General features: G+C 45.9%; 1 protein-coding gene across 20 annotated transcripts in view; it reads right to left on the bottom strand.

The window, feature by feature from the left end:
- Window positions 1-15,016, bottom strand: part of LOC144611956 (adhesion G protein-coupled receptor L3-like) — a 662,323-nt gene that overhangs the window by 200,053 nt on the left and 447,254 nt on the right. For 14 of the 20 annotated variants that reach the window (XM_078431406.1, XM_078431434.1, XM_078431415.1 and 11 more), the window contains exons 6-7: window positions 11,952-11,966; window positions 10,435-11,232 (exon numbers count right to left, since the gene is read on the bottom strand). In XM_078431406.1, the coding sequence (XP_078287532.1) occupies window positions 10,435-11,232; window positions 11,952-11,966 (813 nt within the window). The remainder of the gene's footprint in view (window positions 1-10,434; window positions 11,233-11,951; window positions 11,967-15,016) is intronic. The other 6 variants (XM_078431489.1, XM_078431332.1, XM_078431481.1 and 3 more) reach the window with 1 other exon arrangement.

Genomic DNA, 15,016 nt, shown 5'->3' with positions numbered 1-15,016 from the left:
CCAGTAGTTTGCATTTTGCACCAGTTGTCCACAGGCTATCATGTCTGGATTGACTTCCAGGTTTATTACACTGCCTCCTGTGTATTCCCTTCAACTTATCTTCTGGCAATGTTAGGAGCAGGACAAGTGCCGAGAGGAATATTCCTGCCTCCCAACAGCTGATCAGTAACTCGGACAGTGGACGGAAAGCAGGCTTCCCTCTGCTTTAAGGCTAAAATTTCAAGCATGAAGAAAAAGATGCCCAGAATCGGTATTTCACTTAATTTGACTGAAACAAAAATATTACTTCAGGATTTTGATGCCTCTGGTTTTAAGAAACTGCTCAACGTACCGAGGAAACAAAATCTTATCCAAACTGCTCAAATAATGATGTTGAAGACTTACAACAACAAAAAATGGGAAATTTATGGCATTTTCGATTGATTTGAAGAGGGGGGGAGGATTACGGCCAGTTAATCATACCAGAGGCAGCTCATTTTAATAACACAGAGGCAGAAGGCTAAGCTTTACAAACATATCGCTGAAGGTTGCAAGGATTTCCACATCAATACACGGAAACCTTCACAAGACTGTCAATTAAGTAATGAGATCTCATCATGCAGCAGGTAGTCCTTTTATGAATTCACAATTCAGACGGAATCAAATTTCTCCAAGGCTGAAGCTAATTTCATTATGTGGCAGAAATGCAATTTCTGATGAAAGGGACCAGTGCCGATTTCTAACCATAACGCTTTCTATAAACTTAATTAGATATTATTTTTTTTAGAGGTGGGAAGGAGAGAATTAATATTCCGCTTTTCAACAAATTGGATCCAGTCAGTTTCAAACAATGAGCTTTGACTTCAGTTAGAAACATAGAAACATAGAAAATAGGTGCAGGAGTAGGCCGTTCGGCCCTTCGAGCCTGCACCGCCATTCAATATGATCATGGCTGATCATCCAACTCAGTATCCCGTACCTGCCTTCTCTCCATACCCCCTGATCCCTCTTGCCACAAGGGCCACATCTAACTCCCTCTTAAATATAGCCAATGAACTGGCCTCAACTACCTTCTGTGGCAGAGAATTCCACAGACTCACCACTCTCTGTGTGAAGAAATGTTTTCTCATCTCGGTCCTAAAAGACTTCCCCCTTATCCTTAAGCGGTGACCCCTAGTTCTGGACTTCCCCAACATCGGGAACAATCTTCCCGCATCTAGCCTCTCCAACCCCTTAAGAATTTTATATGTTTCTATAAGATCCCCCCTCAGTCTTCTAAATTCCAGCGAGTATAAGCCTAGTCTATCCAGTCTTTCTTCATATGAAAGTCCTGCCATCCCAGGGATCAATCTGGTGAACCTTCTCTGTACTCCCTCTAAGGCTAGAATGTCTTTCCTCAGATTAGGAGAGCCAAAACTGTACACAATACTCCAGGTGCGGTCTCACCAAGGCCCTGTACAACTGCAGCAGAACCTCCCTGCTCCTATACTCAAATCCTCTTGCTATGTTGTGTTAACTGTTTAGATGTGGTCGGAGGGAACTGGGTTTCACATTTGTAATGGTGTGAGATAGGCGAGGGGCGGCACGGCGGTGCGGTGGTAGAGTTGCTGCCTGACAGCGCCAGAGACACGGGTTCCCACCGAGATATGCAAAGCTAGGGCATGAGGTGCTCCTGCCTTTTGTCAATCGCTAACAACCGCCAGCTTTTATGCAACAGAGTATTCCCGTGGGCATGCCTCCACCACCACTCCCAGCAGCTTGTTCCAGTACATCTCCTTTAAGCAAAGAACTGCAGATGCTGGTTAATAGTCTGAAGGAGGGTCTCGAACCGAAACGTCACCCATGTACTTCAGGGATGCTGCCTGACCCGCTGTGCTACGCCAGCATTTTGGTTCCTTTAAACCTTGCCCCTCTCGGTAGTTCTGACCATGTACCTTATCTGTGCCTCTCATTATTTAGCTATTCTGCCTTGTCATTCTGCAACCTCCCCAGCATTCTGCACCCCCTTCCTGTACAGAAAAAGAAAGTGCAGAAAAAGAAGTATTTAATCTTTATTACACTTGTTCCTACAAACCTCAAACAAATTATCCGTTAATCGTTTTTGCGAGTCCAATTTAGTTTGGAAACACAGTGTGGAAACAGGCCCTTCCTTCGACAGGCCGAGACCACGCCGACCATAAATCACACACGCACTAGTTCTATGTTATCCCACTTTCGCATCCTACACGCGAGGGGAGATTTACAGAAGGCCATTGACCCGACAAAACGTGCGCATCTTTGGGGCGTGGGAGGAAACCAGAGCACCCAGCCAAAAACCGACGCGGTCGCAGGGAAAACGTACGAACACTGCACAGACAGCACCCGAGGTCAGGATCGAACCTGGGTTTCCGGCACTGTGAAGCAGCAGCTTTCGAAGCTCTTGCCACAATTGAAGACTTGGAGCCCTGGTCACTTTCTGGCGAGTCGCGCCCTGGCCACTCCCTCTTCTCCCCTCTGCCATCAGGCAAAAGGTACAGAAGTGTGAAAACGCACACCTCCTGGTTCAGGGGCAGTTTCTTCCCAGCTGTTATCAGGCAACTGAACCGTCCTACCACAACCAGAGAGCAGTGCTGAACTACTATCTACCTCATTGGTGACGCTCGGACTATCCTTGACCGGACTTTGCTGGCTTTACCTTGCACTAAACGTTATTCCCTTATCATGTATCTATACACTGTAAATAGATTGATTGTAATCATGTATTGTCTTTCTGCTAACTGGTTAGCACGCAACAAAAAGCTTTTCACTGTACCTCGGTACACGTGACAATAAACTAAACGGACACTGAAGTGAACTGGAACTGTACATCATACTCCAGGTGTGGTTCAACCAGGGCAATAATCCTGTATATTCCACCTCTCTAATCATCCCATGAGCCATTTTAGTTAATTTTGACAAAGCACGCATTCTGTAAATGAATTTGAAAAAAAGGTCTTCTGGCTACCAATATTACTGCACGAAGAAATAAATTCTAGCTATTTATTCTATTTCGCTATAAAACTAGATAACAATATACTTCACCTTAATGGAACAGAACAAATTAAATGAAAAAATCTTGAGGGCAAATGATAAACAGTAAAAGGACCGTTACATGCTATCTAGAATTTTAGAGATACAGAGTCGAGTCAGGCTCTTAAGCCCACTGGGTCCGTGTCGACCAGCAATCACCCTGTACACTAGCATTACCGTACACACTAGGGACAATTTACAGCAGCCAATTAACCTACAAACCTGTAAGTCTTTGGAGTGGTGGGAGGAAAACGGAGCAACCGGAGAAAATCTACAGAGTCACAAGGAGAATGGACAGACTTAGTACAGACAGCACCCTTGGTCAGGACCGAACCCAGGCCTCTTACATTGTTCGACACAATAAACAAAACTAAACCAAGTCAGAACTGTGCTGCACTATTTCCCAAAGAAGACAAATATCTGTCAGTGAATGGCGAGCCGAGCTGACAAGGTCACCATTTCCAGCGTTCCCTCGTGACCTTTCGACAGAGTAGTTTGTTCATCAATCACCTGGAGGCCAACCCAGGTCAGGGCAATAGATTTTCTTCCCTTGAACAATAAAGTAAAAACCGTCCCAGCGCAACTCTATTTCCCAAATCCGATAGCACAATCAGTAAGGAAAATAACTATTTGCGATCTCTATCCGACATCAAGAGACCGTAGAAACTGGAATCTTCAGCTAAACACAAAGTGCGAGAGGAACTCAGTGGGTCAGGCAATGTCTGTGGAGGGAATGGAATATTTTCGATCGGGGCCCTTCTTCAGACTTCTGAATTCCAAATCGTAAACTTGGAATTCAAAAGAGTTGTTTGCTCATTTTAACACACAATTCTCAGCAACAGGAAGATAACATTCCACTGGTCAGTTGGCGGCCAAGTTTAACTCTTTATCTTTCCTGAACTGCTAGGCATTTCCAACATTTTTTGATTTTGTTCTAGATTTCCAGCGTTTGCGCGGTTTTTGGGTTTTTTTCCCGCTGTACTCATTTGACCTTTCACCTCAGAGGGGGGCGGAACAAGTATAATGGCAACTTCAGATAGCTCCTCTGTCCCTCCCTTCCCCTCCTCCTTCCCAGATCTCCCTCTATCTTCCTGTCTCCACCTATATCCTTCCTTTGTCCCACCCCCGACATCAGTCTGAAGAAGGGTCTCGACCCGAAACGTCACCCATTCCTTCTCTCCCGAGATGCTGCCTGACCTGCTGAGTTACTCCAGCATTTTGTGAATAAATCGATTTGTACCAGCATCTGCAGTTATTTTCTTATACTTATGAGAAATGGCTGCTGGTCAAGATGTCTTCAAGGAAATGTACCGTGATAAGTATCCTGAAAAATATCCCAACAAGTCACCAGATAGGGTCTCGACCCGAAACGTCACCCATTCCTTCTCTCCAGGGATGCTGCCTGTCCCGCTGAGTTACTCTGTATGGACAATAGACAATAGGTGCAGGAGGAGGCCATTCGGCCCTTCGAGCCAGCACCGCCATTCAATGTGATCATGGCTGATCATTCTCAATCAGTACCCCATTCCTGCCTTCTCCCCATACCCCCTGACTCCGCTATCCTTAAGAGCTCTATCCAGCTCTCTCTTGAATGCATTCAGAGAATTGGCCTCCACTGCCTTCTGAGGCAGAGAATTCCACAGATTCACAACTCTCTGACTGAAAAAGTTTTTCCTCATCTCAGTTCTAAATGGCCTACCCCTTATTCTTAAACTGTGGCCCCTTGTTCTGGACTCCCCCAACATTGGGAACATGTTTCGTGCCTCTAACATGTCCAACCCCTTAATAATCTTATACGTTTCGATAAGATCTCCTCTCATCCTTCTAAATTCCAGTGTATACAAGCCTATAAAGCAACATAGGGTGATGACCAATTTACCATTCTTCACCTGCAGTGAACAACTGATATCAAATGTGACCCAAACAAAGAACAGAGCAGCACATTAATTAAGATCCATTAAGTCTCAAGATTCTGGAGATTCACAATTATTCTGTCCGTGGGACGTCACTGATTTTTTTTTTTCTGCCTGTGGGTCCCAATTATAATTCACATTCACAACCCATTAGGATACAACAGAAATGTTCATCCACGGGGAAACTCTGATAAAAAGATCTCAATGAAATTAAAGCTTCTGTTACATTTTATCTCCAAATGTAAATTGATTTAAAGTGAATTTCACGAGAAATAAAGCCAACGTCTTTCCATTGCAAATTGTGTTTCTGACAACCTAGACGCGTTCATTTTCACTTTTAAAACTCCTAATCCCAGCACGCCTACAATTACAATTTTTTACTTCAGCGGTGCACCGTCAACCATCAACATCATTCAGTTTGTAACCCAGTTTGTCAAAGAGAAACAAAAAAATGTAGTGCCTTTTCACAGGCTCCACCATGCCCCAAGGTATTTCACAGTCAATCTGGTCGAAGCATGTGAGGAGTAATTTGCACACAGCAAGAGCTCAAGAACAGAAAGACCAAACAAAAAGAACAGATAATCGACCCACAAGTCCATCTCCAGACTTTCTTCCCCCAGTGTTGTGTGACAGCCAATTAAATTTATCTCGACTGAAGGTTGATAACTTCAATGTTCGGACGGTTTTGCGTCTCCCCAGAAATTTAGCCAGGACATTTCCTGGAGTATTCCACCCTTGATCCAATGACCGTCCCAGTAATACTGAGCATGGCGTTGTGCTCATCCAACACTCCTTGGGGAATATTGAGCTGAATCTTAAATCCACTCCTTATGGAATATTAAACCGAATCTTAAGGTTCACGCACAATGCTGGAGTAACTCAGCGGGCCAGGCAGCATCTCAGGAGAGAAGGAATGGGTGACGTTTCGGGTCGAGACCCTTCTTCAGACTGAAGAAGGGTCTCGACCCGAAACGTCACCCATCCCTTCTCTCCTGAGATGCTGCCTGACCCGCTGAGTTACCCCAGCGTTGTGTGTCTACCTTCGATTTGAACCAGCATCTGCAGTTATTTTTCTATGAATCTTAAGGTTTAGCATCCTTGGAGCAACAGACACATGGACGTGTGTGTCGAAGCCCCTCGAGACTTGTCTGCAGTTCAGCAAGGTCATGACTCATCTGATTGAAACTTGAACTCAGCATTCCTGCCTATCATGAGTCTAGCACGGTAGTGCAGCGGTAGAGTTGCTGCTTTACAGCGAATGCAGCGCCGGAGACTCAGGTTCGATCCTGACTACGGGTGCTGCACTGTAAGGAGTTTGTACGTTCTCCCCGTGACCTGCGTGGGTTTTCTCCGAGATCTTCGGTTTCCTCCCACACTCCAAAGACGTACAGGTATGTAGGTTAATTGGCTGGGTAAATGTAAAAAATTGTCCCTAGTGGGTGTAGGATAGTGTTACTGTACGGGGATCGCTGGGCGGCACGGACTTGGTGGGCCGAAAGGGCCTGTTTCCGGCTGTATATATATGATATGATATGATATGATATGATATGATATGATATGATATGATATGATATGATATGATATATTTCTCTGCCTGCAAGATATTTATGGACTCTGCTCCCACCCACATGTTAAGGAAGGCCAGAAAAACAAAATCGCCTCACCTTTGTCTTGCACGGGCCGCTGCTTATGTTTCAGGTAGTAACCCCCTTCTTTAATATGGAGACGCAAGGAACTGCAGATGGCGGTTTACAAAAAAACAACACACAAAGTGCTGGAGTAACTCAGGCAGGCAGCGTATCTGAAGGTCGTGGATAGGTGATGTTTCAAGTGGGGACCCTTGTTCAGACAAGAGAGATCATCCTCCCCACGTCCCACTAATCAAGACTCTGTCAGGAACATGGGTTTTAACAACAGGGGGGGGGCGCAGCGGTAGATTTGCCGCCTGACAGCGAATGCAACGCTGAAGACCCGGGTTCGTTCCTGACTACGGGTGCTGTCTGTACGGAGTTTGTGCGTTCACTCCGTGACCCGCGTGGGTTTTCTCCGAAATCTTCGGTTTCCTCCCACACTCCAAAGACGTACAGTTATGTAGGTTAATTGGCTTGGTAAATGTAAAAATTGTCCCCAGTGGGTGTAGGATAGTGTTAGTGTGTGGGGATCGCTGGTCGGCATGGACCCGGTGGGCCGAAAGGGCCTGTTTCCGCGCTGTATCTCTAAATCTAAACTAAACAGCTGCGCCGAACTGGAAGCCCTGAAAGCCAAACCCCATTTTCAGCTTGGATGCCTCAGCTTTTCCACCTCATCACACCACGTGACGTCGACCAATTCCATTCCCTGATCTCATATTGCAGGGAAATTTTTCCCGATGTCGGGGGAGTCCAGAACCAGGGGTCACGGTTTAAGAATAAACTGAGGGATTGGGCTGCCACGGTGGCACAGCGGTAGAGTTGCTGCCGTACAACTCTTGCAGCACCAGAGACCCGGGTTCCATCCTGACTACGGGTACTGTCTGTACGGAGTTTGTACGTTCTCCCCGTGACCTGCATGGGTTTTCTCCGAGATCTTCGGTTTCCTCCCACACTCCAAAGACGTACAGGTTTGTGGGCTAATTGGCTTGGTAAAACTGTAAATTGTCCCTAGTGTGCGTAGGATAATGTTAATGTGCGGGGATCGCTGGTCGGAGCGGACTCGGTGGGTCGAATGGCATATTTCTGTGCAGTTTTATTAAACAAAAATTTAAACTAAACTAATTATATAGCTCCTTTAACCAAGGTCCGAGGGTCTCCCCCTCTACTCACCAACCTCCCAATGAACCCCTACCTTCCACCTCAAGCACTATTGAAAACTGCAGAATAGAGTAATAATAGAAACCATTGGAGTCATAGAGGGACCCAGCATGGAAACTTGCCGTTCAGGCATGAAGAAGGGTCTCGACCCAAAATGTCACCCATTCCTTCTCTCCCGAGATGCTGCCTGACCTGCTGAGTTACTCCAGCATTTTGTGAATAAATGCCGTTCAGCCATAGTGACCATTAACCACCCATTTTATCACCAATCCTCCATTTCTCCCCCATTTCTCTCCACATTCTCGTTATATTCCCCCCCAGATTCTCCCGCTCGTCTGCACATTTAGGGGACATGTACAGCAGCCAATGAATCTACAAAACTGCGGGTCATTGGGATGTGGTAAGGAAGCAGGGAAGCCGGGGGAAGTCCACATGGTCAGAGCAATAACAGGCATCCGAGGTCAGGATTCAACCTGGATCTCTGGCACACTGAGACAGTAGCTTTACCACCTTCTTCACTGAGCCCCACTGTCGCGACAACCACCTTTCACCGTCCGGCGCGGCCTGGAACGTGGCAACGACACCAGCCTGACCGCGGGAGAAGACGGCAGGGGAGGGGAAAAGACATTCTGGCCTTCCATCACAGTGAGGAGGGGACTGGAGGAGATTCACTGTGATGGATGTTTCTTTTGTTTGCGTGTTGGTTGGGGTTGTGTAATTTGCTTATGTTACTGCTTTTATTAATGGACTGTGGGTGACTAAATTTCGTCAAAAAAACTTGTTTTTTGGATGACAAATAAAGATATCTTGAATCTTGAATCTCTTGAATCTTGTGTGAACCTCATGGTGCAATGACATTTCTACGAGCATCTGTGTCGAGGAGGTTTGGTTGTGGGATAAATATTAACTCGGGGACAAGCTGTCTGAAGAAGGGCTTCGACCCGAAACGTCACCCATTCCTCCTCTCCAGGGATGCTGCCTGACCCGCTGAGTTACTCCAGCTTTTAGTGTCTATCTTCGGTTTAGAACCAGCATCTGCAGTTACCTTCCTACACAAGCAAGCAAGCTCACCTCCCATTCTTTGAAAAACGACAAGGAATCTTTTGACTTGATTTTTTTTGATTTAGAGATACAGCGCGGAAACAGGCCCTTCGGCCCACCGAGTCCGCGCCGCCCAGCGATCCCCGCACATTAACACTATCCTACACCCACTAGGGACAATTTTTACATTTTACCCAGACAATTAACCTACATACCTGTACGTCTTTAGAGTGTGGGAGGAAACCGAAGATCTCGGAGAAAACCCACGCAGGTCACGGGGAGAACGTACAAACTCCGTACAGAAGGCGCCTGCAGTCAGGATCGAACCTGAGTCTCCGGCGCTGCATTCGCTGTAAGGCAGCAACTCTACCGCTGCGCCACCTTGCAGGATTGCATGCGAATGACAGTTCAGAGGCACAGTGGGACTGCAGTCAGGTGTGCGGCTAGGTTAAGCACTCAGCAGCGAACTTGAATCGACAACATTCTGACTGAGGATAGCAGAACCACCACTGAACCAAAGATAACTGGTTAAAATTATACGAGCATTTGTGCATTGAGTCTTGACAACTATAATCGGTGGAATACTATTAAAATACTTCCGAATTGTTACGGGAAATGGCTCTTTAAGGAGATCTTAAACTGTGATTCCATTTATCTGTTCAATCCATGCAACCAATGCCTTTCAAAGAGCAGTGCGCCCACCTGCGAAAACGATCGTTACATTTTCCCGAGTCAGTGAAAAATTTACAGGTTAATTAAATTATTATTTTTTTTGTATGGTGTGCTTAAAATTGACTGCCAGAATTGCTGACATTATTTTTTAAGTTTGAGAGCTGTTTTCTACTGGTACAGGAGCACATTCAGCCGATTTCTCGCCCTTGTGTCAAGGCAATTCAACATCTGACGAGAAAGAAGTCAAGCACTCCAAACTTTACAATGTGTCTAAAATCTAAACGGTAGTGTGCGTGAGAACAATTCACATGTCAAAAGGGAACTGATGGATTTTAACTGCTTGGTGTACATGGCCAAAGCAAAGCATGTTGTTTAGTTTAGTTTAGAGATACAGCCTGAGAACAAGGCCTTCGGCCAACCGAGTCCGCGCTGACCAACAGTCCACTAGTTCTATCTTACACACTAGGAACAATTTACAGAAGCCAATTAATCTACAAACCTGCACGTCTTTGGAATGTGGGTGGAAACCGGAGCACCCGGAGAAAACCCACACGGTCACAGGGAGAACATACAAACTCTGTGCAGACAGCACCCGTAGTCAGGTTCGAGCCCAGGTTCAATTTAGAGATACAGTGTGGAAACAGGCCCTTCGGCCCACTGAGACCACACCATCCAGCGATCCCCGTACATTAAGACTATCCTGCACGCACGAGGGACAATTTTACACTTCTACCAAATCAATTTACCCACAAACCTGCACGTCTTTGGAGTGTGGGAGGGAACCAAGGATCTCGGAGAAAACCCACGCAGGTCACGGGGTTAACTCCGCACGGACAGCGCCCGTAGTCGGGATCGAACCGGGTTCCCCGGCGCTGCAAGCGGGGTGAGGCAGCAACTCTGCCGCTGCGCCACCGTGGCCGCTTTAGTTTTCCATCTTACACACAGTAAAACAATGCCGGGGTCAAGCAGAAATCAGACAAACACCACCTTACCTTGTTCATTGAGTGGGCCGAACTCCAGCGAGTATTTCAGGACATGGTAATTATTCCACACATAGAGCTTATGGTCTCTCGGGTTGTAATCCACCGCTGCGATGTACTGGTAGGAGTTGGGGAAGATGACGTCGATACTCCCTTCCATGCTTGACTCGGTGTTATAGATGAAGTCTATCTTATTCCCAGTGGCCTCATTGTCGTCATCCTCATACACAGATTTCACCACGTAGAGAACGCCACAAATCATGAAGGCATTTGAAGCTGACCTCTTGTCGTAAGCGGTATTCCAAGTCCCTTCGATCCGCAGAGTGTAAGGGTTCAACTGGCTAATCACTATTTTGCCATTGTTCTGCTCCGTCGCATAGATGACCCACAGGCCGTTCTCGTCCACCGCGAGGTCAATGTCGGACTTCCCTCCCCAGCGGTACGGGGAGGTGTCGTGGTAATTGGCACTGGCGATGATGGCCTCCCCGCTCTTGATCCTGGTCCTGAGGTCAAACTTCACGATGTTTCGTGTCCGCTCTTTGTTGAAGAACAGCGCCCCGTCGTACACCACGAAGCCCGTCCCGTCCACCCGGTGGGGGAGCTTGTAGGTGATGGTGGGCCGCCCCGCGATGAAGTCGCCCATCGAAGAGTATTCCGTCAGCGTGTCCGTCCGGTAGGGGGTCCAAGGCATGTAGTAGACCTTGTCCGAGGCTTGGAGCGGGTCTTTGCACCAGGCCCCAGACTGGTGGTCCGACTCGAACAAGTGGTCCATCTGATAGACCGCTTTAAGTGTTCCGGGGCACAGGAAAACTGTGGGAACGGAAGAAAAGATAAACACGTTAAAATCCCACAGGGCAGCTCCGCTTGGAACAATCAATGGGCAATTGTTTTCACTTTTTCCTGTGGACCCTTCAAAGAACGTCAGTTCAAAGTGGTTCACTCAAAGTTACCGAACTACACATAGTGATATATATATATATATATATATATATATATATATATATATATATACATGTAAATGTGACGTCAAAACAATTAGAAAATCCAAATCTAATCAGAATTTCCAAACGCTAAACATGTGGCTTTTCATATCTTGACGAGGAAAATAGCTGCTCTTTTCAATAAGAAGAGAGAGCAAGGCATTGGGGAAATTACGCTTCGTTCAATTGTCAGTTCGTTATAAACTGGGACCGAATTGCTTTGAGACCAAACAGTTTAAGAAAATATTTAAGCAGCAGCTTTCACAAAATGGATGCATAGATTAAATCGAAATGAACGAGGCATGACATGAGAAGGAAATAAAGATGGAAATCGATAAACCTTCCGTGGTCTGATCTTTCGCACAACAAAGTGCAAAATGTGTATGCGGCACAAGTCCTGTTAGCAAGCAGCAGGATGAACATGGGTGGGTCTAAACTTGGTTAACAGCTACACAACAGAGATGAGCGCAAAGTCGCGGCATACGTAAGGTTAATGAGGTAAGTGCATAACAGCGATCGTAACTGTGCAATTTCTAAGTTTCGTATTACCTTTCTGCTCCACTTCTACTTAGGCATAGGGAGAGGGAAGGAAGAAATGAAGAGAAGAGAAGAGAATAGATTAATGGGGTTCACCAGCAACGACATTACTGTAAAGAAAAAAACACATTAGCGGGGCTGGTCCGGGGAAAATTATTCATAACTGGAAAATATTGGATTTCATTATTTGGCAAAACCTGGTGGGAAATAACGGAACAGTTTTCAGAACAAAAAGATTCATAAAAATATTCAAAAAAAGATGCTGCCAAAACAATATATTCGCAGGGCGGCATAGGGGGATCAGTTGGATAATCGGTGCACTACACAAGGGGGAGACACAAGAAACTGCAGATGGAAGAACCTTTAGCGAAAGAAACAAAGTGCTGGAGGAACTCAACGGGTCAGGCAGCATCGACGGAGGGGATTTACAGATGACGTTTCGGGTGAGGACCTTTCTTCAGGCTGGTGGACCGGAGGGATGAAAGCTGGAAAAGAAGGTAGAGGCAGAACGAAGACCGGCGAGGATAGAGGTGAGGGGGGGGGGGGGGGGGGGGGGGGGGGTTATTGATAGGAGGGAAGAGCAAGTAGCAAAAGCTAGAGATGAAAAGGGGACTAAAGGGTGCCAGATAAGGAAAGAAGAGGAGGTTCGAAATGTGAAGCTGGAGGGAAGGATATGGGTGGAATGAGACGAGGGGGAGAGGGAGAAGGGTGGGGGGGGGGGGGGATAAAAGAGAAATATGGGATTCTGGGTGGGAGATGAGAAGGAGGAGGGGGGTGGGGGGAAAAGCAGGATGACTAGGATAGTGGGAGATAGTGGGAGAAGTGTGGGAAGAAATGTCCCAGCCCAAAATGTCATCAGTCCACTCTCTCCACAGATGCTGCCAGACATCTTGGGGTCTTCCCACTCCATACACAAGGTGATGTTCCAACAAAGCCAACCTGGTATGAGTCACAAGCCTTTCGCTCGTTTGCCCGGTTAATAACATTGGTTTTGGACATTTCAGCACAACACTTTTTTTTTCCCCCAATGAGTTTTAAGAGACACCCAATAAACCTGTTTTAAATATTTGTCTTATCAGATATATCCTTTGTTCAATTATGCTCATAAAGGTTGCGTACTACTTTACTTTATTTTAGACTTTAGAGATACAGCGCGGAAACAGGCCCATTGGCCCACCGAGTCCGCACCCCGTACGCCCGCTCTATCCTACGTACTAGGGACATTCTTTAAATAATTCACAGAAGCCAATTAACCTACAATCCTGGGTTTTTATTCACAAAATGCTGGAGTAACTCAGCAGGTCAGGCAGCATCTCAGGAGAGAAGGAATGGGTGACGTTTCGGGTCGAGACCCTTCTTCAGACTGAATCAAACGTGATCAGTCTGAAGAAGGGTCTCGACCCGAAACGTCACCCATTCCTTCTCTCCTGAGATGCTGCCTGACCTGCTGAGTTACTCCAGCATTTTGTGATTAAAAACCTTCGATTTGTACCAGCATCTGCAGTTATCTTCTTATACTTCTTAACCTACAATCCTGCACGTCTTTGGAGTGCGAGAGGAAACTGGAGCAAGCCCACATGCTCACAGGGAGAGTGTACAAACTGCTTACACACACACTACCCACAGCCAAGATCGAACACGGTCTCTGATGCACGGTCCCATCACAATGCATAAATTTTACCCACCGGGTAATGACTTTGTACACAGTGCGTTTAATATTCAAGAGAAATGCTTCGCTGAACATTTTATGCACTTGCAATTAATGCAGACCAACACCGTAGATTAGGGAAAGAGCTGGCTAAATTGTCAGGGACTGTTTGACCCAGGGAGGGGTCCAGTTTGCAAAGAAATACCTCTCAGCCCATTTTATCACGGCTTACTTTTGCTTTCTTTTTAACTTAGCTTGTTACAAAGTGGGGGGGGGGCAATATGGGGAAGACTGTTGTAAAAATATAGGAAATTGGGCTGTGGCACAGCGGTTGAGTTGGTGCCTTACAGCACCAGGCACCCAGGTTCGATCTTCACTATGAGTGTTGTCTGTACGGAGTTTGTACGTTCTCCATGTGACCGCGCAAGTTTTCTCCGGGTGCTCCAGTTTCCTACCATGCTCCAAATACGTACAGGATTGTAAGTTAAACGGCGTCAGCAAAAATTGTAAATTGTCCCCAGTGTGTAGTGACTCGACAGTCGGCGTGGACTCGGTGGGCTGATGGGCCTGTATCTGTGCTGTATCTCTAAAGTCTAAAGTAAAGAATTGCCCAACATTCATGAGCACACTTGAACAAGGAAAGCTTCCGATAAGACAGAGTAATTGGGTGAAAATGTTTCTGATTCTCTTCATCACACTTTCTAGGCAAATAAGACTTCACCTCAGGATTGAAGTCCTAAACCATGGCTTTCATATCATATCATATCATATATATACAGCCGGAAACAGGCCTTTTCGGCCCACCAAGTCCGTGCCGCCCAGCGATCCCCGTACATTAACACTATCCTACACCCACTAGGGACAATTTTTACATTTACCCAGCCAATTAACCTACATACCTGTACGTCTTTGGAACTGTGTCCTACTAACTAACCTGTGTGCTTCAGAGAACCATCTCGCAAAATAACTGCATCGTAAAAATCGGTTTTAGATAATCTGTTGGCTACTGAGTTTGTGAAGTTGAGAATGCTTTAGAGAAAAACCCATGTAGTTCCTTCCTTAAGACATCCTTGGATTCATTGATTTGTTACTTTATACGAACTGTTTCAATCCTTGTTATTGCAATCTAATATCCTACAAATAAAAGTGATTTAGATTGCTTTTCTCTGGAAGTAAAATGAAATAAGGACAATACAACGTTAAATGTGATATCTTTGCACTATCCAACTCGCGACAAGCACACAAATAGCACACAACAAAAATCATCTCACTGTACCTCGGTACAGGTGACAATAAACTAAACTGAATTGGTATCCTTTCACTATGCTCTGTGGACGTCTTGATTGTATTCATGGATAGACTTTTCTTAACTGGAAATAGCACACAAATAAAACCTTTTCACTGTACCTCAGTATGCATGACAATAATA

This window comes from Rhinoraja longicauda, chromosome 3 (assembly GCF_053455715.1).
Source record: "Rhinoraja longicauda isolate Sanriku21f chromosome 3, sRhiLon1.1, whole genome shotgun sequence".
In the NCBI taxonomy this organism is placed as follows: Eukaryota; Metazoa; Chordata; class Chondrichthyes; order Rajiformes; family Arhynchobatidae; genus Rhinoraja; species Rhinoraja longicauda.
Note: the sequence above shows the minus strand (reverse complement) of the source record. Positions and strands in the feature narration are given on the sequence as shown.